The sequence below is a fragment of the Hyperolius riggenbachi genome, chromosome 2 (assembly GCF_040937935.1).
Source record: "Hyperolius riggenbachi isolate aHypRig1 chromosome 2, aHypRig1.pri, whole genome shotgun sequence".
Classification (NCBI taxonomy): domain Eukaryota; kingdom Metazoa; phylum Chordata; class Amphibia; order Anura; family Hyperoliidae; genus Hyperolius; species Hyperolius riggenbachi.
The window spans coordinates 181697173-181723550 of NC_090647.1; the positions used below are offsets into that span (position 1 = coordinate 181697173).

Genomic DNA, 26378 nt, shown 5'->3' on the forward strand with positions numbered 1-26378 from the left:
AAATTTAGTCCAAATGTATATACAACCACTCTCTATATCTGATTTACTTTTTATAGAAGTACAAACACTTATCCCAAATGTGATTTTGTACACCTAGAAGACTCGACAAAGCAAGAAGAGAAATGTATAGATGTGTGCGGTTCACTGCGCTACACACTCCTGTGATGTTACTGTAGCAAGGCAATGTGCATAAGCACTAAAAGGTGCCCTAAATCATGCCTCTACCATGCAATATTAGGGAAGACTGATGACTTCTAACTAACACACAGGAAATTAAAAGTGTTACATGGGATCCATTCTTCATCCTTCAACTGAACAAATGAAACTCAGTAAAGTAAAAGTATATTAATAAAACGACTCAGTGCTCAATAACTAACGGCATGCATAGTATTGTGCATGAACTAACCTGCTTGGCGTCCCATCACAGGCTACTGAGTGCTGCCTCTGAAGTAGAGACCTGTGGTTGGGAGACTTTGCATCAGGAAAGCTTATCTTTCTCTTGGCACTAGATGGTGGGTAGCTGAAGGTGTGAGCCCGTTTGCGGATCTGAGGAGAGTCCGGGTCTTCTTCTGGAAACGACTGCCAGGATGACGACACAGGAGAAGATGGTGGAGTGGCAGGAGGAGAATCTCCGGGAGAGCCGTCCTGTGACAACAATGATATGAGCAATCTTCCCTTCTTCTAGTGAAGATAGAATTTACAGATGTTTCCCACAGTCCTCTGTTGTTGCCCTTGTCATCCAAAGTGAAAACTGTGGGAGACTACTGTATGCTAATACAGTACAACGGCTGACAGCAAGGCAGTTTGTTCATTTAAATAGAAGAAAACAGAGAGGTGTCTGAAACTGCTGATCGACCATAGTACCTCGGAGTGTACAGCCTCTGGTCTACAGGGTACACACTCTGCTTTTTGTAGTGAACAATAAAGCCCTGCTGACTATTTTTTCACTCTTGCTGACTTCCTGCACACAAGTTTCCTGAGCTGTCAGTATAATATCCTGGAAAACAGGCTATTATTATGATGGAGGCTGGTTAGTCAGCCCTGCAAGAAGCACAGACTCATATTGCTATTGTGTCTATAGCACATGCTGGAGAAGGTTAACAAAATGTATTTCTCAGTAAAGTGCAGGTTACAAGAAACAGGAAGTACAGTAATGTACACAACGGGTGACAAGGTGAGGAAAGGAAAGTGTTACTAAACCACCAAAAAAGGGACTTAAATGCGAGCAAGCACTTTTGTTATGATCTTGAATATTGCCCCTCTACATGCAGTTTACCCTTCAAACAAAAGGTTCTTAAAGCAAATCTGAAACAACAAAAAAAACCTTATGATATAATGAATTTTATATGTAGTATGAATAATGAATATAACATTAGTAGCAAAGAAAAGCACCTCATATTTTTATTTTCAGTTATATAGCTTTATTTAAAACATTGCATCATACTTTCACAGTTGCAGTTTTCAAACCACAACATCTTTTAAAGAGACTCTGAAGCGAGAATAAATCTCGCTTCAGAGCTCATAGTTAGCAGGGGCACGTGTGCCCCTGCTAAACCGCCGCAATAGCGCCGCTAAACGGGGGTCCCTTGACCCCCAAACCCCCCACTGCGACACTTGGTCGCAGACTTGGTCGCTCCTGGAGGCAGGGCTAACGGCTGCAGCCCTGCCTCCAGTCGCGTCTGTCAGAGGCGGAGATACGCGCTGACAGACGCGCATGGGGCAGAGCTGTGGCGGTTAGCCCTGCCCCAACCAGGAAGCGCTCCCTCGCATTACGGAGGGGATTTGGGGGATCAGGGACCCCTGCTATCTATGAGGTCTGAAGCGAGATTTATTCTCGCTTCAGGCTCTCTTTAAGCTATAAAACAAAGCAGAAGTAATGAACCTTTGAACTTTCCTGCAATAAGACCATATTTCAAGCTGTCTCTCACTGTTTCTTGGCTGTTTAAGTTCTTCAGAAAACAGGAATGTATTCGACCCAGTGGGTTGAATAGTTTAGAGAAGCTCTTTTGCATAGAAAACAACTGAAGTTAGCTCTCCCTGTAATGGAAAACAATACGAGACTCTTTTCTATCTGTACTACACATACAATTCATTATATCATAAGTGTATTCTCACTTCAGGTTTGCTGTAATAGGTGGTACAAGGGGCACTTCTGCCAGGTTCAGGAATAAGATTATTTATCAATAGTAAATTCATTAGGTTAAGATCCAAGTTTTAGAAAGGTATAATGTTATATATACACAACAGGAACTATTTAATACATCAAAAGCAGGCAGAAATGTTTGGAAAGTGGTTATACACAATTTGGCAGTACTGCTGACAGCTACCGGTATATATGTGTGAAGGGGTACCTGCGGTAATGTTACTCACAGCAGTGGGGATACAGGGTATGATAATGCTGGGAAAATTCAAACACTACTGTAAACATGATAGCACATACCTACTGCTGCAAAAATAGTAAAGAGGTGTACCTTGTCAGAGGCAAAGCTATTGCCCCGCTCAAAGCTGTCCATACTCCCCAGCCGGCCTCGCATTCGATTCGCTCCCTGTGGACAAAAATCAACATCAGCTATTTCTTTCTGATGATTCAGCCTCACTTTAACAGTAGTCACTGTGCTCTTTCAAGTGCATCTACTTCAGACTTCAGGGATGACTCCCGTGATTAGTCCTTTATTAATTTTCATAGATCCCTGTGCCATAACTGCATGGCATGTAAATACTCTGTCTTTCCATCAATAGCTTGTTAGGTTTTGCATCTGTCACCATATGACAACTTCCAATGGCTATTAAGCCTAATAGAGGTAAATAAGGACTGGTATCCTGCAACCCATCCCCCCCACCCCCCAAAAAAACATTTAGGATTGAAAGTGGACGGATGTGAAAGATGTGCAAAAAAATGTACCAAAGTATACATCTCCAAGTTTCTCTTTTGTTTGTTTTTTGCTGAAAACAACAACAACAAAAAACAACCCAATAGATCTGAAGAAGTAATTAAAATGTTTGCTTGTTGTTTTTTTTTGTTGAAAACAAAAAAACTCAGATGTGAAGAAGTGATTAAAATATCAATTTTATTAATATCGTTATCATATGAAGGCGGCCTTACTGTTTGATTTGTTCTTATGTTTTAGGGAACCAGCCCGCTGACTTACATTGAACAATGGGGGATATTTGTCATGAGTGTCTGAGATAAAATATTGGTAGGTTTTTAGAAATCTGTGCAGAACTATCTCAGACATCTTTAAAAAAATCACTAAATAGTGCAGATTCCTTCTTAAACTGTTAGGAATAGGAGGAGTTAAGAAGGTTTCTCAGACAGTGCAGTGTGTGATGGAAATTGCTGTTACTGAGGTATCCAATACATCTAATGTATTGCATCAATGTCCAGCACTGTAAAGGTTAAGCACAGTACAGCTTCATAGGATACCTGGCAGCAGGGTGGGGAGGGGGGCACTTCACAACTCATGTCTAGCCTGCACTGCTGCACTCCGTTCCCATTCATTGATCTACCGCCTAATGGGCGGCAACGAGTAACCACGTGGTAGTGAGCGCAGGAACGAGCGACTGCCGTTAGCGGCAATAAAAGCATATCTGCACCCCTGTGCAGGAACTGAAGTCCCGCGGGGTGTAGATTTACTGCAGCGAACAGCATAAGTAGTTAAATAATATTGATTAATACATTTTCCACAAGTGAATTTATACATTTCTATGTCTTGTTTTCATGGAGGGGATAAAATGCCTTATTTTTTATGTTGTTTTTCCATATCTTCATGCAGATACCTTTGTCCCCATTATATAAACTGTGTGGTTAATGCTGGTATTTCCTCTTTATAGAGGCACACCACCTTCCCACTACACTATAGTTGTTTTCCAATATCGAAGTCTGGGAGCAGTGATCAAATCGGCAGGGAATCGATCAGAAAAATTGATACATGTATAACCAGCTTTTTATTCTGCACTCATACCCGGGAGAAGATATTTTCCAGAGAGCTGGTCAGCGATTTCTTGGCCTTGTTTTTGAGAATGTCCAGCTTGAATCGGCCACTAGGAAAACTGTTCTCTGAAAGGGAGCTGCTGGAGGAACTCTGAAAACAAGCAGAGAGAAGGCATTAAAAAGTTAGGACAACCAATTAGCTAGAACAAAAATTACAATCAGTAAGAGAAGGTATTTTACATGGCTGTACTCAGATGTGCATTTGTTGAAAACTAAACAAATGTCATGCAGACACCTCCATGATTTTCTTTGCAGTCACATTATGTTATGAACACACGATGCAGCTACTGGTCCGAATTGGACGATTATTCTGACCTGTCTAATCTGTTTCTGATAAAGGGATTGACTTTGCGAAGTAATCACCGGTAAGTTGATCCCTTTATTGATCGGGAGAAATTTGGACATGTACACACGATACAACTTCCCGTCAAGATTACCAATAGATGGAAAGGGAAATTGAATCGTGTGTACCCAGCATTAGTGTTTCTTTAGGATTCACCCTTTTTTCAGTTAAGGGACGACTCAAACTTGCCCTGTTTGTATTTTTCTGCAAGAGAACATACTTGCGTGGTCAACCCATGTTATTCAATGTAGAATTCACATTGTCTGTGTTGTTATGTTTGTTTTTGAATGCTTACTGCTTTCCTCCACATGTTTTGCACCCTATGCAACCCTATTAGTAAGCTGTCAATTTTAAAATGTGAACACAAAGCTGCAGACAATGTAAACTGCCCACTGAATCTCTGTGCTTGTTTGTACTTGACCAGCAAAACATTTGCAGAAAGAGGACAAGTATGATCCCTGCCTAAGCGATTGTACATTCCCAAGTGTCCAGCAGATACATATTTTTTCACTCTTGGAACTTCCTGTTTATTTGTGACGGGTAATGAACTGATTTAAATGAGCAGTACAAAAGTGGTGCTGGCCCACCACGGTCTTACAAGGTATTGATTGGTACCCCGGAGCCTTGCCCTATTTTTCTGTATGCGTTATTTTGTTTACAGTCCTTGGTATTTTGGTATTAGTTAAGTTTGGGTGCAGTTTTTCCCCAGTAGCAAAATAAGCTATGCTCATATCATGACTTGATCAGATTTATTTAACCACTTGCCGACCGCGCACTCATAACGCGCGTCGGCAAAGTGGCAGCTGCAGGACCAGCGACGCAGTACTGCGTCGCCAGCTGCAGGCTGATTAATCAGGAAGCAGCCGCTCGCTTCCTGTCAATTCACGGCGGGGGGCTCCGTGAATAGCCTGCGGGCCGCCGATGGCGGCTCGCAGGCTAAATGTAAACACAAGCGGAAATAATCCGCTTTGTTTACATTGTACGGCAGCAGCGCCGTAAGGCAGATCGGCAATCCCCGGCCAATCAGCGGCCGGGGATCGCCGCCATGTGACAGGGGACAGCCTGTCACTGGCTGCACAGGACGGATAGCGTCCTGTGCAGCCCCGATCTCCGGGTGGGGGAGCAGGTAGGAGAGGGAGAGGGGAATTTCGCCGCGGAGGGGGGCTTTGAGGTGCCCCCCCCGCCAGCCACACACAGGCAGGAGAGATCGGACCCCCCCAGCACATCATCCCCCTAGTGGGGAAAAAAGGGGGGCGATCTGATCTCTCTGCCTGCTACCTGATCTGTGCTGGGGGCTGCAGAGCCCACCCAGCACAGATCACTAAACACAGCGCTGGTCCTTAAGGGGGGGTAAAGGGTGGGTCATCAAGTGGTTAATGACCTACCGGTATGTCAGTGAAAGGTAGAAAGTGCTCTTTTCAATAAAGAACACAGCACTATCCTTTACTGGGTTCAGAGACTTCCCTGGCTGTTGTTGCAACACACAAGCATTACTTGCCATTTATAACCACCAGCAGTCTTTCATGCCTGGCAAGTAAACTAAATTAAACATCCGGCAATTAATTTCCAACATCCAGTATCCTCATGGCAATACAAGCTCCGGGTCATTTTGGCCCTAGATACCCATAAAGCTTTTGATTTAGTGGAATAGTCTTATCTGAAAGCAGTCCTGTTAAAAATTGGTTTTGGAGACAACTTTAGGAAATGGTTTGGGATACTCAATGCCAGCCCATGCACGAGAATCTGTGTCAATTCATACATTACTGAACCCTTTATCATCCAGAGAGGTACGCAACATGGTTGCCTTCTCTCTCCACGATTTAATATATGGGGTAAACCCCCAATTAATGTGGAAGGTCAAGTCACAGGCATTCTTGCACACCAGCTCCTCTATATTGTACAGATGTCTCCCACTCAGATTTCTAAAACATTATTCAAGCAACTAGAATCTCTAGTGTCTAGTCTCATTTGGGTGAAGGGGGGGGGGGGTGTTTGACGGCGGGGGTGTCAGCCCCACATTTGGCTTTGAATACCCTTCAGCTCCTGGTCACTTTTGGGAGGCTGGCCTTACCTATCTTCTACTTATATGCTGTTGCTGCTCAGCTCACGTGTCCAAAGATGGATGAGCACAGATTGGATGGACGCTTTAATGAACCTGGAGGCTGACATTGCTACTTTATATGACGCCTGAGTAATATGATCTATGAGGGGGTGGCACGTGCAGGTAAGGGCCTCTATCAGTAACGCATTTGTGAAAATGTATGCATCAGCATCCAAGCTGTTCTCTCAGTCAGAGGGTACTATTTTCCTAGACCACCCTTATGGGTGAACCCACATTTGCCTGAGCTTAAGATGGAGGACATTCAATTTTGGTTTCAACATGAGGTCAAATATATCAACTACATATATGTAAATGAGAACTTTGAATCTTTTCTTGCATCTGAGGTCCCTCTGATTGGGTGGAATTTGAAACCTATTTTATATCCACCGTTATCAGCACCTGTGACAAACTGATTCAAATTAAATGGTTCCATTAGGCCTACTACTCACCTGATAGGCTGTTCAAAATGGACCCGGATATTGGTTCAGGGTATTACAAATGCAGATGCCCAGATGCAGATTTTATACACTGGCCTCAATTCACGGAGCATTATCAAACGTTTATCAAACACTTTATCAAACGTTTGATAGTTTACCTCATGGGTAAAATCTCATTTTAAATTCACTAAGGTGTTATATATTTATCGAATATTTTACCGATAAAACGTTCAACAAATATATAATACCTTAGTTAATTCAAAATGAGATTTTACCCATGAGGAAAATTATCAAACGTTTGATAAAGTGTTTGATAATGCTCCGTGAATTGAGGCCACTGTGTGTGGGATGTCCAGAGGTTCAGGCTATTTGGGACTCTGTTACAATATACCTAGCAAAAGTTCTGCAATGCCCGGTGGGCTTATCTACTTTGCTGTTGGGGAATATTGATAATGTGACCTGTAACAAACACAAGAGACTCTTTCTCAGGATCACCAACTTTTATGCTAGGAAATGTCTTCCATACAAGTGGAAACTGTCACAGGTTCCCTCATTGGAGGACCTTAGTAAGCAAGAATTTCTCCCTGTATAGCCTAACATACTGTAGGTTCGGGGACACCTGGCAAAATTTGATAAGGTGTGGGGAACGTGGGTTGATGATGCTGATACAGTCATCTCAGACCTAGATAGCACTATTAGTGTGTCAGACGTATAGTTATGAGCACCTGGATCTATAATAGTATTTTGATTTATGTGATGCATATTGTGATGCCACTTATGTGGAATAAGGTTTACTATACCTGTATTGTTGAATACTTGTTTATATAGGAACACCAAAAAACATTGTATGATTGTGGGCCCTGATGTTGTATCTGTTATCTGGGAGGTGGGGGGGGGGGGGGAGGTAGGGCATATTACTGTTTGTATTATGTACTACATTCAATAAAAGTTGTCTTAAAATAAAAACCAAAACTAAGGAGTCATTGTAACAATGTAATGATCACATATTTTAGCTGTGTGTTCTGTAAAACATAATTCACCAAGCATCCAGAGATCTGGGATAAGACAATGTGTCTGGCTTGCTGTAGTGTGCAAGTTCTATCCTGCAGCAATAGAGACATAATATAAATACATTTTGGCGGATTGCTAATCCTCTGAGCATAGGTAGTACTCTTCACTCTAGGGGACATCTGTACAGACATATGATCATTACCAGTTTTAGCCCAAATCAATTAGATTGAATGACAATTATTGTATTTGTATCGTATGGTTAAGAAAGTGGACATACAATATGCGATAGCAGTCCAGGATGGTAAAAAGTCAATTACTCCTCCAATCGAAAAACAACCAGGAAGAGCAACCACATCACCACGTTGCACCACTTCAGACTTAATCAGATTACGGCAGAGTGATCAAATCTGCTAGAAATGTCAATGGAAGATCAACCAGTGAATCTTTAGAATGAGCAACTAATGTCTTCCTAGCAATACTGTAAGGACTATCAGAATCAGTAGCATATCAATTAAAACCCTACTAAAAGTAGTAAAAAAAAAGAAAAAAAAAGCATGTATAGTACTGGCTGGTTCATCATTTCCAAGTAATACTTCCATCTGTTTTTCTTAGGTAGACAAGACAAGACAAATAACATTTATATTGCGCTTTTCTCCTTGCGGACTCAAAGCGCCAGAGCAGAGCAGCAGCCACTAGGGCGCGCTCTATTGGCAGTAGCAGTGTAAGGGAGACTTGCCAAAGGTCTCCTACTGAATTAGTGCTGGCTTACTGAACAGGCAGAGCCGAGATTCGAACCCTGGTCTCCTGTGTCAGAGGCAGAGCCCTTAACCATTACACCATCAGCCAACTGCTTACACCATCAGCCAACTGATAGTTAGAGTACATAAGGCATTTGCTTCCTAAGCGAAGGCAAGGGAAGGTATCCCATAAATCAGGGGTCTCAAACTCGCGGCCCGCGGGCCATTTGCGGCCCTCGATACAATATTTTGTGGCCCTCGCCGGCAAATGCTTCCTTATAGTTCGCTTCAGTGCTCCCAAGTAATCCGCCGCATCCCCGTCGCTAAACGAGTGCTGCAGAGCCCCCAAATCGCCTGGGGGGCAATCCGCCGGCATTTCCTGGAAGGGGCAGAGCTTTCAGCTTCAGCTCTGCCCCTCCTGACGTCAATCGCCGCACAGATCACCGCCTCTCCCCGCCCCTCTCTGTGAAGGAAGAGTAAAAGGGGCGGGCAGAGGCGGCGACGCGCCGCGATTGTGAAATTCCATATGCGGCCCAGCCTCATCCTGACTTTGCCTCCTGCGGCCCCCAGGTAAATTGAGTTTGAGACCCCTGACATAAATAGAAATTGGTGCAACAGTCCTAGCAGGAGGGGCAGGAGAGCAATAGAGGCTACACATACCATTACCTACAGAAAAACTATGGTGGTGAATATGTTGCAGGGCTGTGCTGAACTAGCCGTGCTCTTTTTCTTAAAAAACAAACCACAACTTTATAATGGCTTAAAATTAACAAACATCTTTGGTTGAGTTTTCCAGTTTACAACTAGAAAATTTGAAACATTTGGAAAATTGGAAATTATGTTCTTAACTACTAGAAATTTTTTGACTGTATATTTTTGCTAATCTTCAAATCGTTGTATATTTTCCCTTTAAATGCCACAGACATCAGTTAAACTTTTCACTGGTGTAGACCTTTCCCTCATTTGTGCTGTGAGCAACACTAATTCGATGTGACCTAATTGAGAACATGTAAAAATCATTTAATGCATCTTAGAACATTCAGAAAAACAGGATCTAGAGATGACCTTTCTGCTGTACAAAACAAGTCTAGAGATCAGCTCTAATGAAGTATGATATCTGGCAAGCTGTGCAGCCATAGGCACAGTGTCTGCAGTTATCTATCAAAAATACATCCACAGAGAGAAGGATTACCATGCAAACAAGCTTAACCTACCATTATCTGTGGAAATAAGTTGCTGTATGAAAAGGAGACTATCATTTTTTATTATGACAGAGAGACCTGGTGGGCCTGGCAGGTGGAGATGGCTCCACGGATTTCATGCTGAATTCTATTGGAAATCTGTGTGCAGTGTGTGGACAGGTGTGTGATCATATTATCAGATCAAAGCAAAATTCCAGAGGTTGGTTAGCACACCGTTATTTGCAATTCAATCATTATAGGTGTGTCAACACCTAATTGACAATTGTTTCGGAGTCATGAAGGGTCCCCTTCATGAGAAGATGCAAACATGCAAACAGTTCCCCATTTGAGTGTCACTCGTTCAACCCCCTCCCGACCGCCTAACGCCGATTGCCAGCTACAGGGCTGCCTTACGCCGGCTGGCGTCAGGTCCTGTAGGCGGAGATTAGCGCTGAGTTACGGAGAACAGTCTGCCAGCCGCGATTGGATCGCAGTACTGGATCTCGGAGGGAGGGAAGGAAGAGGGAAATAATAAATAGCATAATTTAATTAAAAAAAAACTTTTTAAATTAATAAAAAAAAAAACACAGCAGCAATCAGATCCCACCAACAGATTACTGCAGCCTTTTCTAGTTGCACTGTCTCTGTAATATATCTAATCTTCTTTTCTTTGTCAAGCTTTGTCGACCCACGGAGGAATGGGCTGCCTCTGTTGTAATGAATACAAGTTATGCCCGCCACCTGCAGGCTCTGTGTGCATTATTTACTTCTCACAGATAGCGTCTCTGCTCTCAGTTTCAGTTCGTCTGTGATGCAATTTGTGAGGCTGATGGGGGAGGGAGCTGCCTGCCACATGCTGAGAAACTGTGAGAAATCCAGACCGGAGTGCAGATAATCACTATGTAATAAAAACTTGTAGTATGGTATGCTGTAACATTATTATATATATATATATATATATATATATATATATATATATATATATATATATATATATATATATATATATATATATATATATAATATACATATACACTTTGTTATGTTTTTAATTGTACAAATCGGACAGTACAGATTCTTTTTAAATATACATGCAAATACATGCAAAACTGGTGCCAGGACATTGGAGTGCAGGGTGAAGCCGAAAAACAGCTTACTCTGCTCCTGAAAAAGTCCCAGCGTCGTTAATAACTATTCCCCCTCCAGGCCGCCATGGACTCTGGGGGCAAGACGTAGTTTGGCTGCCAGCTGTTGCTGGTGGACAAATTACGTTATTTTTAAAGTAAGTTGGGCTCCGTCTTTTGATGGCATCCAAATTACTGTCTGAGCGCTGCTATAGCTGTAATTACCATACAGCCTATGGCAGCGCATGGTGCGCCCAAATGTACTGGGCCGTTATGTGCACCTGTTTTTCTCCAATTTGATAAAATTATTGAATATGAAGGCTGATCGATCTGCAGACCGGCCCCCTTTACAGTAATCTTATTCAGTTATCATTCATAATCTACTTGCAGTCAGCATTCTCTTTAGGAACTGCTTGTTAACACTTTGACAGAAGGTGAGTAATTCATGACTGACAACAGGCAATTTCATGTCATGGGGTTAGCACAACGGAAAATGATCCGTGTCACTTATAGCTTCATGTTGAAGTACATGGGGAACTGATTGATTGCTACTCAAAGCAAAAGCCAAAAAGATTCCTGGACCTTCACACCAAAATGTTGGATAGGTTTGAAGACATGAAATTGTGCAGAATTTCCAAAATCAGCAAAGCCATTTAGAGACTGGAATCGGCACATAGGAGATGCTATCTAAACACACAATGCAAAGAGCAAGCTATTTTGTGTGGAGGTTTAGCATTCATGTCTGAGCACGACATGGCCTCTGTTTATCTGAACAAAGAATCTTCATTACATTCATCATTTATCAAACAGAAAGATAAGAAGTGTGAGTTACCGGCTGCATCTCGCCAATATGAACATGAGTTTTCTGCTTGTTCTCACATAATTGTCTTAGATGAAGTATGACAAGCTCATTCTCCTCCTGGTCACTGGCAGCTTTCATTTTCTACAAGGAACAAGAGTCAACATTGGGTTAAATATCCAACATACATATGCAGAATGCATTACACTGTCCTCATGTTTTGTTTTTTATTGGTTAATAAACAATGCCACGAAGCAGGTCATTTCGTCCTGCTCTTCCCTGCGCTGCGCCTGACCTGAGCTCCACCATAAACATTATGTTATGTCTATGGCCGCGCAGCAGTGGAATTCATGTGCTGGCGATCGCCGACCCCGCATTACTTCTCCCTCAGAGTTGCTCGGACTTGTAGAGGGAATAGTAATTTCAGCAGCGATAGGGTGAGCTGTCACTTGGCTCACCCTGCGGCAAAGTGACCGGGCGGCAAAGATCCCTGTATGCCTCAAGCCAACCCCTTTTACTGACCATTGCACTGCTCTTTATAAATGAATAAAAAAATCGCATTAGATATGCAGCTATACAACATGTGGATATCTCTTAATTAAAGGCCTTTTCTTTCTTATTTATTGCAGCCAAGTAATATACTGTAAAGCCCAGCCCTCAGCCATCCAGTCTCCTCAGACACACAGCTGCTACAACGTTTGTTGTGACAGTCACTTCCCCTACAAATCATCAAAGCTGTCCAAGTGAGCTGTTTAGTGTGAAGTGGAAATTTCTACATGGAACAATCTGATAAGCCTGCATCAATTTTATTCCATCTGTACCCAGACACTACTCAAACACAGCAAATAGTAACATGACTGTCAGGGCCGGATTTAGGCCAAGGCCTTTTAGACAATGGCCTAGGGCATCACAGGAGCAAGGGCACCAAAGCAGCAGGCTAAACGGAGTGTGCAGCATTTGCAAGCTTGCAAAGGCTGCAATGGAGGGAGATTAGGCTAGTGCCTGACCACACTACTCTGTTGCTAGCCACCTGTGCAGCAGCCAACTTGCTCTCTGTGCACCTCTGCATTGTGGCCAGCAGCTATGGACTCGGGCAGCATTAGAGTCGGAAAGGAAAAGGAAGCTTCTGCACTGAAGACGAGTGGAGAAATGAGTGACACAGATGGCTGCTGTGGTATGAAGGTGAGATGGCTACCTATACTGAAAGGTTTAAGGGAGTCATCTAGCTACCTATACCGGAGGGAAGAGGGGAGGGGTCATCTGCCTAACTATACTGGGGGGGTTATCAGGCTACCTATACTAGAGGGAAGGGGGGAGGGGTCATCTGGCTATCTATACTGGAGGGAAGGGTCATCTCGGTACCTATACTTAAGGGGGGTGGCTGGTGACAGTGGCCTTGGGCGGCAAAGAGTACAAATCCGGCCCTGATGACTATATACGGCTTCAAAACCTTTTCATTATTATTATTTAGTATTTATATAGCACTGACATCTTAGCGTACATAGTCAGGTCACTAGCTGTCTCTCAGAGGGGCTCACACTCTAATCCCTACCACATAGTCAAATGCCTGTCATAGTCAAGGGACGATTTTAGATAGAAACCAAGTAACTTATCTGTGTTTTTGAGATGTGGGAGGAAACCAGAGCGCTGGGGGAAGCCCACGCAGACACGGGGAGAACATACATTTAGATAGTGCCCTGGCTGGGTTTTGAACCATCTGCTAATTTAGTGTCAGACTGGTTGTTGTCATTTCCTTATTTGGTGCAACAAGATTGTTAAACCTGTTGATTTGTTGCTTTATTAGCTTGGCTGAACTCCTAGCAAATGCTGCATTGTACAAGTTACAGGGTAACTGGTAAGAGGACATGGACTAGCAGGGGAGCCTTTGTGTGACATTCATGACTACACAGAATCATGTCCTTTTTATTTTGTTTAGGGACTACGCTTTTAACTGTTTGTGAAAATGCTCTATAATTTTGTTTCATATTTTTCGTATAGAATGAGTATTTTAGTATGTGAAGGGTTAATGAGATATGTCATATGGACCACAACGCATTAGCACAACTACATGATTTTCAATAATAATAACTAAATGATTCAATTCAAACTGCCAGAGTAGGATGATCTAGCCGATTTGTACAAATTTGTGGTCAGGTTTTGATCTAATGCTATCCCACAGTTCTGTTACTGTCCCATTGGTTACCATTAGCTTATCTCTTGCTGATCATTTGCTGTAAACACATATTAGTGATGTTTCTGCAATGCAATATAATTACATACTATCTTTCCATTGTCAGTCTGCTGCCAGCTATGAATGTCCAGGACTGTAAAGGTGCCCATAGATCTGACAATTATGGGCAGATTCGACAAAGAGACACATTTATCTATAATCGAATCTGATTAGAGATAAAAGTGTCTTTTTGTTGATTCTGCCCATATACTACAAGCCGATTCCCATCCGATTTCAGCATGAAATCTTCAGGGAATCGGCACCACCGCTGCCCAAATGTATAATGTGCCCCCCATGTGTGCATTCATACATTACCTGTCCTGTAGCAGCCTCTGCACGGTGTCCGTAATCCTCCGGGCAACTCTCCGTACACGCTACTGGCGCCTAGCGTCTGATGTCATATGCTAGACGCCGGTAGGCGTGTACGGAGAGGCGACTGGAGGTTACGGACACCGCGCAGAGGCTGCTACAGGACAGGTAAAGTATAAATGCACACAAACTTCGAGCACTTGAGAAAGGGCACCTCGCCCGAAACGTTGTGCTGGTTGTGATATGCTGTGTATACTCTTGTAACACTCCAATAAATGGATATCGTTGGATAAGCATCCGCTGAGGGTTGAGTTCCTTATGGGATTTGTGTGGATTGACTGCACACACGGGGGGCACATTTATACATTGCGGCGGCAGCGACGGGGGTTTCGTTGTCTCGTTACTCGTTCCGAAATCAGCCGCCGTACCGCCGCACACCCAACCAACCAAGTTCGGCCCGACATCTTGCGGCAATTGCGATCGAACATGCAACCAATTTCCGACCAGAAATTGGTGGCTTTGTCGATCGGGCATGCACTTGGCAGCACCAATTTTCATCCAATTCAATTATAATACTCAAATTGGATGGTAGATTGGCTGCCAAGTCGCCTGATCTATGGCCACCTTCAGGCTCAGTTCCCACTTGTGGTGGATCACATGCGGTCAGCAGGAGCAAACAGTGTGAGTGTTCACTCCGATGGATCCTGAGCAGATACGTTCAATATGTATCCTATGGTAGTAACGTATCTGCCTACCTGGGATTATTGCAGATTATTATATACAGGTAAATGCGGTCTGCTTACCGCAATGGATCCCACAGATGCGTTGCAGAGTGACAAGTGTGAATGGCTCCTGTTTATAAAATAGGAACCATTCACTGTCAGTTTTGGGATGAGTGGAGAACGGGTAAAAAAATAAGTCATTTCTCATCTCAAATGGGAACAGAGCCTTAGCCTTAGAATCTGTACACTGTGCTGCACTTGTTTTACAGGCAACCCAGTTTAGCTTCCCCCTCGTGCATGAGTAATTATCTGCACAGACCAGGAACTATTGTTCCTAGGCGACAGTGTGGAGCAGCTGAGCATCTGAACTCAAATATACCAGGGTATGCAGTTTCCAATAATATCCGCCATTAATTCTAACAACCTGTGCAGCCGAACTGATGGTAATTCTCATTTGTCAGCAAAGGTGGAATTTCACTTTGAGTACAACAACAACATTTGTAAAGTGCTTTTCTCCTATAGGACTCAAAACGTATAGATTAGATTGATACATAGTTGGAAGGCAGACTGTGTTACAATAGTTTAATGATCACAAACAGGTGGCTTTTGAGTTTGGACTTAAAGTGTACCCGAGCCAAAGCAAGGGAAGCCTCAATAGGACCCTGATGCTTCCCTCTCTTAAGGCGAGCATCTGATTTTGATTCCAAGCTTCGGTTCGGGTTGCTTTAAATGCCTCCAGAGATGTAGCTGTCTTAACTGGGTGTGGCAAGGATTTTCAATGGGTATGGGTCTCATGACAGAAGGTTCTGGCTATAAAGGTTTTGAGGTGGACTCTGGGGGATGAAAAAGTTATTACTGAGTGTAGCTTGCACCCTTAGTTATGATGTACCATATGTGATTCCCTGTGTCAGAGTCTTATTAGTGAAGGAGTCTATAGTCCAAATGGGTCCAGACTGTAGAAAAACTGTCAGTTCCATAGCTGAATATTAACTTGTTCAGGCAGAGAAAAAAGAAAAGCAACACAGCATAATTATTTGTGTGCTTGGCACTGTACATATACAGGTCTATCTAATAATATCATGTCTCATTTCACATACTGTATATATACTCGAGTATGGTCTAGAAATGTAGGTCACTTCATAAAAGTATAGGGGTCGACCTATACACGAGTCAGTGGCAACACTGATTTGCAGCAATTTACCCTGTGGTAAGTGACACTTTGAAGAAAGGAAATGCCAAGAAAACACAGGCCTGTAAGTCCTGGCCACAACAATTTACATGGAAAGGGGCAAGGGGAAATACTGAGTGGCAAAAAATGGAGTGAATAAATAAACAGCAATACTTGGGGGCCTGGATGAGGTATTGGGTGCACTTAAGGGGCAGAAAGGGTTAATAACTACAATGCTGTATGCAGTGCAGTCATTAACCCCTCCAGAGACCCAAGTGCAGCCATTAACTTTGCTGGGTAGACTTATACTTGAGTCATTAAAAAATTCAAGCTTAAAGAGAACCAGAGACGAAGCACCCTCATGTATTTTACCAATATATATCAATATATCAATGAGACCAAAGTGGTCAATGACCTTGCCTTAGCTAAAGCTGAAGGTAAATACTCCATTCTCCTCCTCCTTGACCTTTCAGCAGCTTTTGACACAGTAGATCATCCCCTACTCCTCCAGTCCCTCCAGTCCTTGGGCATTCACGATCTCGCCCTGTCCTGGCTTTCATCCTACCTCTCCAACCGCTCCTTCACGACCGCCTTCAATGAGTCCTCGTCCACCCCCAACCACCTCTCGGTGGGAGTCCCCCAAGGTTCGGTCCTTGGCCCCCTACTGTTCACGCTATACACATCCTCCATTGGCAAGGTTATCTCCTCCATGGGTTTTAACTATCATCTGTATGCAGATGACACCCAGATCTACCTCCACACCCCTGACATATCCACCACTACCATGGACAAGGTCTCCTCCTGCCTATCAGCCATCTCCTCCTGGATGTCCGCTAGGTTCCTGAAACTAAATCTAGACAAAACGGAATTTATGATCTTCCCACCCCGGCCATCCACGAACCTCCCAGATGTGCATGTCACTGTTAACCACACTACCATTCGCCCTACCTCTCAAGCCCGTTGTCTGGGTGTCACCCTGGACTCCGCACTCTCCTTCACTTCCCACATCCAAAACCTCACAAAGTCCTGCAACTTCCACCTTCGTAACATCTGTAAGATTCGCCCTTTCCTGACCTCTGCTACCACCAAACTCCTCATCCATGCCCTCATAATTTCCCGCCTTGACTACTGCAATGCCCTGCTGTCTGGTCTCCCTATGACCCGAACAGCCCCACTGCAGTCCATCATGAATGCGGCAGCCAGAATTATCCACTGTTCCCATCGCTCCACCATGGCAGATCCCCTCCTAGAATCCCTCCACTGGCTTCCTATCCAGTCCAGAATCAAATTCAAGATACTGTGTCTGACCTACAAATCTGTCCACAAAACTTGTCCAACCTACATTTCCGATCTTACTCAGAGGTACACACCTAGCCGCTCACTCCGCTCTTCCAATGAACTTCGCCCCCCGCATCACCCAGTCCCATGCACGCCTCCAGGACTTCTCAAGAGCTGCTCCAACACTATGGAACTCCCTACCTCCACCCATTAGGGCAGCCCCCTCCTTCAACATCTTCAAGAAAGCCCTCAAAACTCACCTTTTCACTCTGGCCTACTACCCCTCACAAGTGCTCTAAACCTACAGCTGAACTCTGGTCCCCTACCGTTCGTGTCCTTACCTCTCCCTCTAGATTGTAAGCCTTTGGGCAGGGTCCTCCTCCTTTTGTGTCCTACCTGATCATGCATCTCCATTACTGTGAACCCATGCTATGCATCTGAGTGAACCTAACTTGCCTAATCTACATGCTCAATCCAATGAATAAGCATTACCTGGCACTCATACTGTGCCGTGTGATCTGGTTTCCTATTATTCCTGTATTGTCATATTGCTGTATGTCACCCCTAAATATTGTCTGTAACCTAAATTAATGTTCAGCGCTGCGTAATATGTTGGCGCTTTATAAATACAATAAATAAATAAATATTTATATATCAATGAGAACATGACAGTAAACACCTACCCTGCTCTCTGTTTCATTCTAGCTTTCACCGGAATGATTATAGCTGAGTCAGTCTGTGATGTCTTTTCAAGCCCAAGTCTGCCCCCTTGTGGCTCTGCTTTGCTGTTATTTATCCTCAAAGCAGCAAAGCAGAGCAACAAGGGGGCAGCCTTGGGCATCACAGAAGACTGACTCAGCTATAATCATTCCAGTAAAAGCTAGACTGAATGCTCAGTCAGGGATTCTTATCAGGGCTGTTAAAAGGCAGATTTAGCAGAGAAGAATGAAAGAGAGCAGGGTAGGTGTTTACTGTCCTACTCCCATTGATATATATGGTAAAATACATGAGGGTGCTTCATCTCTGGTTATCTTTAAAGAGGAGCTGTTAGGTATAAGGTCTCAGAGAAAATAAACACATATATCAGTAGCTAAAGATTGGCTGTACTTACATTACATATGCATTTCACTGTCCACGTTTGGATTTCACAGAATTTGTATATAGTATATGCAGAGATAGATGCTCCTGACAGCTCATGGCAGGCTCCATGTTTTTCTGTCAAATGTGTCGTCATGTCCTGCCTGCTTCCTGATCACAGATAAGCTCGTACTTGAACAACACAGTGTGCAGTGAATATTAATGAGCCATGTGGCTAGGAACAATAGCTGACTCCTGCAGTGTACTCTGCCGGGAGATTTATCAGTGCTACGCGCTGGACTGATTACAAGCTGCTGTAACGTCTCATTAGCAGCCGAGGGGAGGGCCCCAGAATGCTTTGCAGTATAGTATGCGGCTTGCGTCCTGCTTAGGTCTAACAGTTTGCTGATAAGCACACATCAAAGGTAACTGAGATTTTTATCTTCACTAATGGCTTTTGGGCTTCCTTCTAAACTGTTTAACACAGGAGAATAGAGGTTTAAATTAGCTTCTGCAGCCTGACAGTTACTCTTTAAGAGGGTTGAATATTGGAGTCGACTTATACACAAGGTCGACTTATATTCGAGTATATATGGTAAAATTCCCTTTAATGTACACCATTGACTAGTATGCCAACACACTTTACAATACTTACCTGCACGCGTTCAAATATATCAGCTTGTTCATTGTCCGATAGCAAAGACAGCTGCCTCTGTATTACCAGCTTTGCTCTTGGTGGGTACAGCCCTAAATACGGTAATGCATACAAAAAATATTAGTTGGAGAGAAAATTAGAAAGTCTATATGCAAGTAATGTTACAAGGTAATATAAAAACAGACATTCTAACCCTTTGCATACCAGCAGTCTCTGGCCCCTTAAAGGGATACTGTAGGGGGCCGGGGGAAAATGAGCTGAACTTACCCGGGGCTTCTAATGGTCGCCCGCAGACATCCTGTACCTGCGCAGCCACTCACCGATACTCTGGCCCCGCCTCCAGTTCACTTCTGGAATTTCTGACTTTAAAGTCAGAAAACCACTGCGCCTGCATTGCCGTGTCCTCGATCCCGCTGATGTCATCAAGAGCGCACAGTGCAGGCCCAGTATGGTCTGTGTCTGCGCAGTACACTCCTGGTGAAATCAGCAGGAGCGAGGACACGGCAACGCAGGCGCAGTGGTTTTCTGACTTTAAAGTCAGAAATTCCAGAAGTGAACTGGAGGCGGGGCCGGAGCATCGGTGACTGGCTGCATGGACACAGGAAGTCTGCGGGGGACCATTAGAAGCCCCGGGTAAGTTCAGCTCATTTTCGCCCGACCCCCCTACAGTATCCCTTTAAGGACCAGAGACAGCTGTTACCAGAAAACGCCACCTCCCAACGAATTGCCGCACATGCCAGTCGCTCTTGCCAGTCATGACGCTTTTCCATTGCTGCAGGTTCCTCTCTCTGCTGTCTCTATGATGGCAGAGCGCTGTCAGCTGGTTAGGAGCTGCTTTCATTGGCACCTGAAGGTGTCTATCAATGTAAGACGATGTGATTGGCTCACAGTGATCACGTGGTTAGGAGCCAATGAAAGCAGCTCCTGACCGGCTCAGGAGCGGCGGGTGCAGAGTGTCGAGATCAGCGTTAACAGTGGGAGCGAGAGGCAGTTAAGGAGAAATCTATGTCCTGTCAGAGCCACGCAGCCACCTGTAGGATGTAGATTTCTACCAACATGGTCCAGAACCGGTTAAAATAGCAGAGGAAATATTTACAAACATTAGTGGAAATTGAAATTCTCAGATGTCTATTTTCTTAAGGGATGAACATATTTAAAAACAGCAATAGACACTCCATCAGAGCTCTTATCAGTCACATCACACCAGCTTCTGCAGAGGTGTCCTTAATACCGAAGCTGGAATATCACAGCCGTATTTCCACAGCATAGAAGCAGAACATAAATCACAGCTTTTACTAGGCTCTAACTTCAAGCTTTTAAGACAGCTCAGTTCTCTACCGGTGAAAGTGACCTCCAAAGCTTGAACTTGTAATCTAGTGGATTTAGTCGAAAGGTAAAGGCTTAGAAGTCATGGTACATTTCCATTACATTCATGTTCTACTGGTATGGATGTTACAGAGAGGCTGCTGCAGAGCATTCTAACATGGCACATCATTTGTAATATTATAAGTGTTCATAAAAATCGAATACTGTGTTTGCAGTTGTGATGAGAGCACTGATGCCAATGCATCCTCCTTATTTTCCTGTAGCTATTGGTGGCTTCCATCCCTATATTTTTTTTTCTGCACGCACATTCCAGGCACAGGCCTGGAGTGCCATCTTATCTTCAGGACGCCGTACTTTGTATAATACAGTCTTCGGTATGAGCAGCACTCCTCCTGCAGCGCACACCACTATACTAATGGCTGCATCTGCCCATGTCTCACGGTTTTGTGGTTAGGAATTGTCACTGTAAGCCCAACTATTGTGGCCTGTGTTGGGGGCACGGAAACTGCAGCAACACTCTAGGGAGCACTGGTAAGGCGAAACACAAGGCATGCAACTGTAAAATTGGTGATGGGGAGAGGAAATATATTTTTTATAGTAGAAAATTCTGTGTGTGTATTTGGGCGGTGACACAGGTTCTCTTGCCAGGGGCGCCAAATACAGGTCAAATATGGACCCGAGGCACAAGATCAGCAGGACAACCAGGCAAATTGCATTGCTTAAAAGGAAATAAATATGTCCATAGCCCTCTCGCTTCAGGTTCCCTATAAAGAGTGCTAAAATGACAGCCGTGCTCCTAGAAGAGAGATGAAAAGGCTAAACTATTGAATTTTAAAAAATATTTTTATGCAAGTCATTGCTATTTCTGTGCTGTTCAGGGGAGGAAAGGAGTGAGCAACAAGTCATAGAAATTCTTACAGATCTGCTACAAAAGTACAGACCCAGCGCCTTTTCTCCCATGATGCAAGGCATTTGCATCAGGTGCAGAGATTACAGGGGCAGCATGCTTGTACTATGTGTTTATACTTACGGCATGCAGTCAGAGTAGCGAGAGGAGAGCGAGGTGAAGGTCATCATTGGGGAAAAGCAGCTTGTTGTGGTGTGTGAGGAGTCTGACAGCTGTGTTTCATATGACTTTCACAGCAGAAGGGAGGAGGTGGCACTGCTGTCCTGACCGAGGAGGAATGGAGTGGCTAAGGGTGAGCAGTTTGTTTGTCAGAGTCACAGCCAGCCATTGTGCTATTGTGCTCTGCTGCAGCACGTCATGTGAGAACATTACATAAAGCAGAGTAAATTGTCGGGGGCTGTGTGATTCCAAATGGGGGGGGGGGGGTTAGTGCATCCTCACAAGTTTGTCTCAGGCAGCAAAAAGTCTTGAACCATATCACCGTAGGATGACAATGTACTAATTAATGGAAAACGTATGTGATATACTTTGCTGTACAAGTCTATGTTGTTACTGAGCTCAGTGAATTCACGCCTTTACCTTCAATTCGCTCGCACAGCTTGTGCAGAGCATGCATAGGACACGCCTCACACAGCTTGACCTGCGTCTTGGCATTCTGGAGTGCAGCAGCAGTGCTGAACGCTTGCTTCAAGGTCAGCATGATTTCCTCCACCTGACAGACAACCAAACCATATGGTGAATGCATTAACAACCAATGATGGGACTTTATAAGACATAACCAATCTAGAAATGCTTTAAAAATGATCAGAAGATATGAAATACATTTCCAATTCACCTACTGTCATAATTGCTAGACACCAGATAAAAGTAGGACATATGCCTGCACTTTGAAGGAAAACATGAGTTAAATAAAATAACACCATGATTTTATCAGTTACTAGTTGACCTAAGCCCGTTTAAAAACGGGATCTCGGTCTCTGGCACACCACCGCCACCGATGCATGTCAATGCGCATGAGCGTACCACTCCGCCGCCCGTGCACACCCGTCTGTCCGCGCACACCCGTCCTCCAGCGCACACCCAGCCGCCAAGGCACACGCCCGCCCAGCTCCCTGGCCCCATCCTCCTGTCCCAATGGCTGTCCGTGCTGCACATGTGCAGTAGCGCAAACACACGGACACAGGGACACTTAGGTTTTATTACATTGGATGGCAATTTATGGCAACTTTAGCCCCCACAGGGACTGTTTCTCATAGCCTGGGTTGAAAGGAACTTTAAGAAAGGATTTTACATCTCTTGCTATGCTAAAAAGGATAAGCAGTTTCTTCCTAGCATAACCCAGTTTTGAACTTTGCATCTGTGACACAGATAAGCAATGTAATAGGTTTCTGGTGTGACACATTGTCTATGGACAGTAAGGGTAGGATCATCAGGTAAGGTTACAACACCATCAGGGCTGTGAAGCAGGCATAATAGACTGATGGGTGGATCACCATCACAAGAGCAGATTGTCAGGTGTTTTGTGGCAAGCACTGCAAAAGTTAATATGAGTTTTTATTCACTCAATATGAAATCACAATGTTACAGAACCCCTAATTGCCCCTCCTTGTGTAATAATAATTTCAGTATTTGTATAGAGCTTTTCTCCTGTCGGACTCAAAGGACTTGCGAGGCAGCCACTAGAGCACACTCAGTAGGCAGTAGCAGCATGCCTGCCACTTAGCCAATCCTGGAACATGTAGCTTCCAGGATCGTTTACCGCCACGCTTCCGTGTCCCCCTGTGGGGATGAAAAACAATGCACGACGGGAAGCACCGCCGAAAGCCAGCAAATGCTTTCCTGCAAGCTTGAAGACAAGCATTTGCAATGAGACACCAGGCTGCCACAGACATCTGAACCAGCACTTATACATAAGATATAATGGCATTAATGGATTTCTATCCCTTGTTGTTTTGAGTCAGTATTAACATCTACCTGTTGACTGTCAGCCTTTGGCATGTTCAGCTGGTTACTAATATATGCCAGATTCACTGAGCAGAACCAGCAAGTGTGTCTGTTCCTGTCACATAGGATCAGCTGAGTATGCTTTTCACATACAGACAGGAATGAGGTCTTTGTCAGAACATATCAATCCCTTCTTATGTCTGCATGCTATAGCAAGGAGACAGGGACAGGGAATAATATACACACAGGCTTACATGGCCCTGCAAGCCAGCTGCCACATTCAAGGACAAGTAAACATATAAATATACTGAAATAAACCTAATATGCCTTCTGATCAATAATGCAACTATAATGCATTATTAATTTTCCCTCTTCGAGAGGAGTGAGGAAGCCTGGCTTTATGATGTTTACATGGGATTTCCCTTTACCAGCAGACTATAGACATACATCACTGCAGCAATACTGTGTGGCGGCTTGCTCATTCCTCAGCCTGAAAACCTTCCATGACAGTCTATGTCTGCATGTGCCAGCATTGCCCCCATACAGTATCTACAGTATAATGCGAACCCTGTACCTGATCTGCTCTCTGCACTTCATGACTAATTACTGAGCTGAAGGCAGACAGGATGTGCATGAACTAGGAAGAGCAGGGATGAGTTTACATTGATGTGCAGATCATATTGGCAGCAAAGGGGGCTGCAGTGTATTGGAAAATGTTGCCAGTAGAGCAGTTTGCAGCTTCAGTACAGCCTGTTGGTAAAGGGAAAGCAATAGGCAGCCAAGAGGTTATCAGGTCTATAAGGACTCAGAGCCAGATCATCCAACAAGGCAAACCTAGGTAGTTGCCTAGGACCTGTAGAGAGTCTAGGAGCCTGGTAGACACTAGCACGGCTGTGGAGTTGGAGCAATTTGGGGTACCTGGAGTTGGAGTCTGTGTTTTCAATGAACTGAGGATTCGGGTCAGATGATTTTTGAACCAAATCCATAGCCTTTGTAAAAATTAGACTAAGAAGTTGGAGCAATTTTGGGCATTTGGAGTCGGAGGTTTTATAAACTGATTTTTGTACCGACTCCACAGCCCTGGACGCTAGCCCTCACCCAGTGGCATAACTAAGGAGCTGTGGGCCCCGATGCAAGTTTTACATTGGGGCCCCCCAAGCACTCTATACATAACAATTGATACGGAGCACCAAAATCTGCAAATGGCAACTATAGTATCAGAGGTGAAAGAAGGGAATGGGGATCACTTTGTTAATAATTACCACTATTCAAAGAATCTATAGAAGTGAATATTATGAGCGCAGGACCAATAGAGAGCTAATACTGAAGTTGAGGGAGGGCCCGATGCGGTTGCAACCTCTGCAACCCCTATTGCTACGCCCCTGCCCTCACCAAATCTTGCTAAAAAAAAAAAACAGGTGATCATCAGTGATTGGAAAAAACTGCCTTTCTTTACTAGGGCCTCATTTCATCTTAATCCTTTTGTGTAAGGACTGGTAATGAAAAGCACAAGATCCCTTTTACTAGTGCAATGTACAGTCCCAGTTATCCGGAACTCAACCAAGCAGCACAAATCGCGGCAGTACTCACAGTGGTGAAGGCCAACTTCTTAGGCTGTTTGTGGGCTCACCTATGCTTAAAGAGAACCCGAGGTGTATTTAAAGAATGTTATCTGCATACAGAGGCTGGATGTGCCTGTACAGCCCAGCCTCTGTTGCTATCCCAAACCCCACTAAGGTCCCCCTGCACTCTGCAATCCCTCATAAATCACAGCCGTGCTGTAAGGCTGTGTTTACATCTGTAGTGTCAGTCTCAGCTGCTCCCCCGCCTCCTGCATAGCTCCAGTCCCTGCCCCCGTCCCTTCCCTCCAATCAGCAGGGAGGGAAGGGATGCAGGCGGGGACTGGAGTTCTGCAGGAGGCGGGGAGAGCAGCAGACTGACACTATAGAGATAAACACAGCCAGCTCTGACAAGCTGTTTGTCAGCAGCGTGGCTGTGATTTATGGAGGGATTGCAGAGTGCAGGGGGACCTTAGGGGGGTTGGGGATAGCAACAGAGGCTGGGCTGTATAGGCAGATCCAGCCTCTGTATGCAGATAATATTCTTCAAACTCACCTCGGGTTCTCTTTAAAGAAATCCTGTAACTAAAAAAACCTCCCCTGGGGGGTACTCACCTCGGGTGGAGGAAGCCTCCGGATCCTATTGAGGCTTTCCCCATCCTCCTTGGTCCCATGGCAGCGGCGATAAAGCTCCCTGACCAACGGGGATGTAAATAGTTACCTTTCCGGCTCCAGCGCAGGCGCAGTATCGTCTCTCAGCTCGGAGATAGGCGGAAATAGCCCATCGCTGCCGGCCCACTCTACTGCGCAGGCGCAAGTCGCCTGAGCAGTAGAGCAGACCAGAGATCAGCTATTTTCGCCCATCTCCGTGCTGAGAGCCACAACAGCGCCCCCGCTGGAGCCGGAAAGGTAAATAAATCAGCGCTTATCAGGCTTGTTTAGGGAGGATTGTCAGACACTTCGGGGGAGCGAGCGTTGGATTGCCTGATGCTACAGGGGAGGGGGAAGCCTCATTGGGACCCTGAGGCTTCCCCCTCCCGAGGTGAGTACCCCCCAGGGGAACTTTTTTTGTTACAGGTTCTCTTTAAAGACCCGGTCCCAACGCTCCCTCTAGGTTAATATACTTTCTATGGCCTGGTGCACATCAAAACCCGCTAGCAGATCCGCAAAATGCTAGCAGATTTTGAAACGCTTTTTCTTCTTTTTCTGTAGCGTTTCACCTAGCATTTTGCGGTTTTGGGAAGCGTTTTTGGTGTAGTAGATTTCATATATTGTTACAGTAAAGCTGTTACTGAACAGCTACTGTAACAAAAACACCTGCAAAACCGCTCTGAACTGCCGTTTTTCAGAGCCGTTTGTGTTTTTCCTATACTTAACATTGGAGGCAGAAAAGCCTCCGCAATCCAAAAAATGCCTCACCCCGGGAGTATGCTTTTCAGCAAAACGCCTCCCGCTCTGGTGTGAACCACGCCATTGAGA

General features: G+C 44.5%; 1 protein-coding gene across 4 annotated transcripts in view; it reads right to left on the reverse strand.

The window, feature by feature from the left end:
- The window catches only part of TBC1D4 (TBC1 domain family member 4), a 215315-nt gene that overhangs the window by 50457 nt on the left and 138480 nt on the right, over positions 1–26378 (reverse strand). For all 4 annotated transcript variants that reach the window (XM_068267859.1, XM_068267860.1, XM_068267862.1 and 1 more), the window contains 6 exons: positions 21976–22108; positions 19164–19255; positions 11758–11868; positions 3963–4082; positions 2472–2546; positions 407–645 (listed from right to left, as the gene is read on the reverse strand). In XM_068267859.1, coding sequence (XP_068123960.1) covers positions 407–645; positions 2472–2546; positions 3963–4082; positions 11758–11868; positions 19164–19255; positions 21976–22108 — 770 coding nt within the window. The remainder of the gene's footprint in view (positions 1–406; positions 646–2471; positions 2547–3962; positions 4083–11757; positions 11869–19163; positions 19256–21975; positions 22109–26378) is intronic.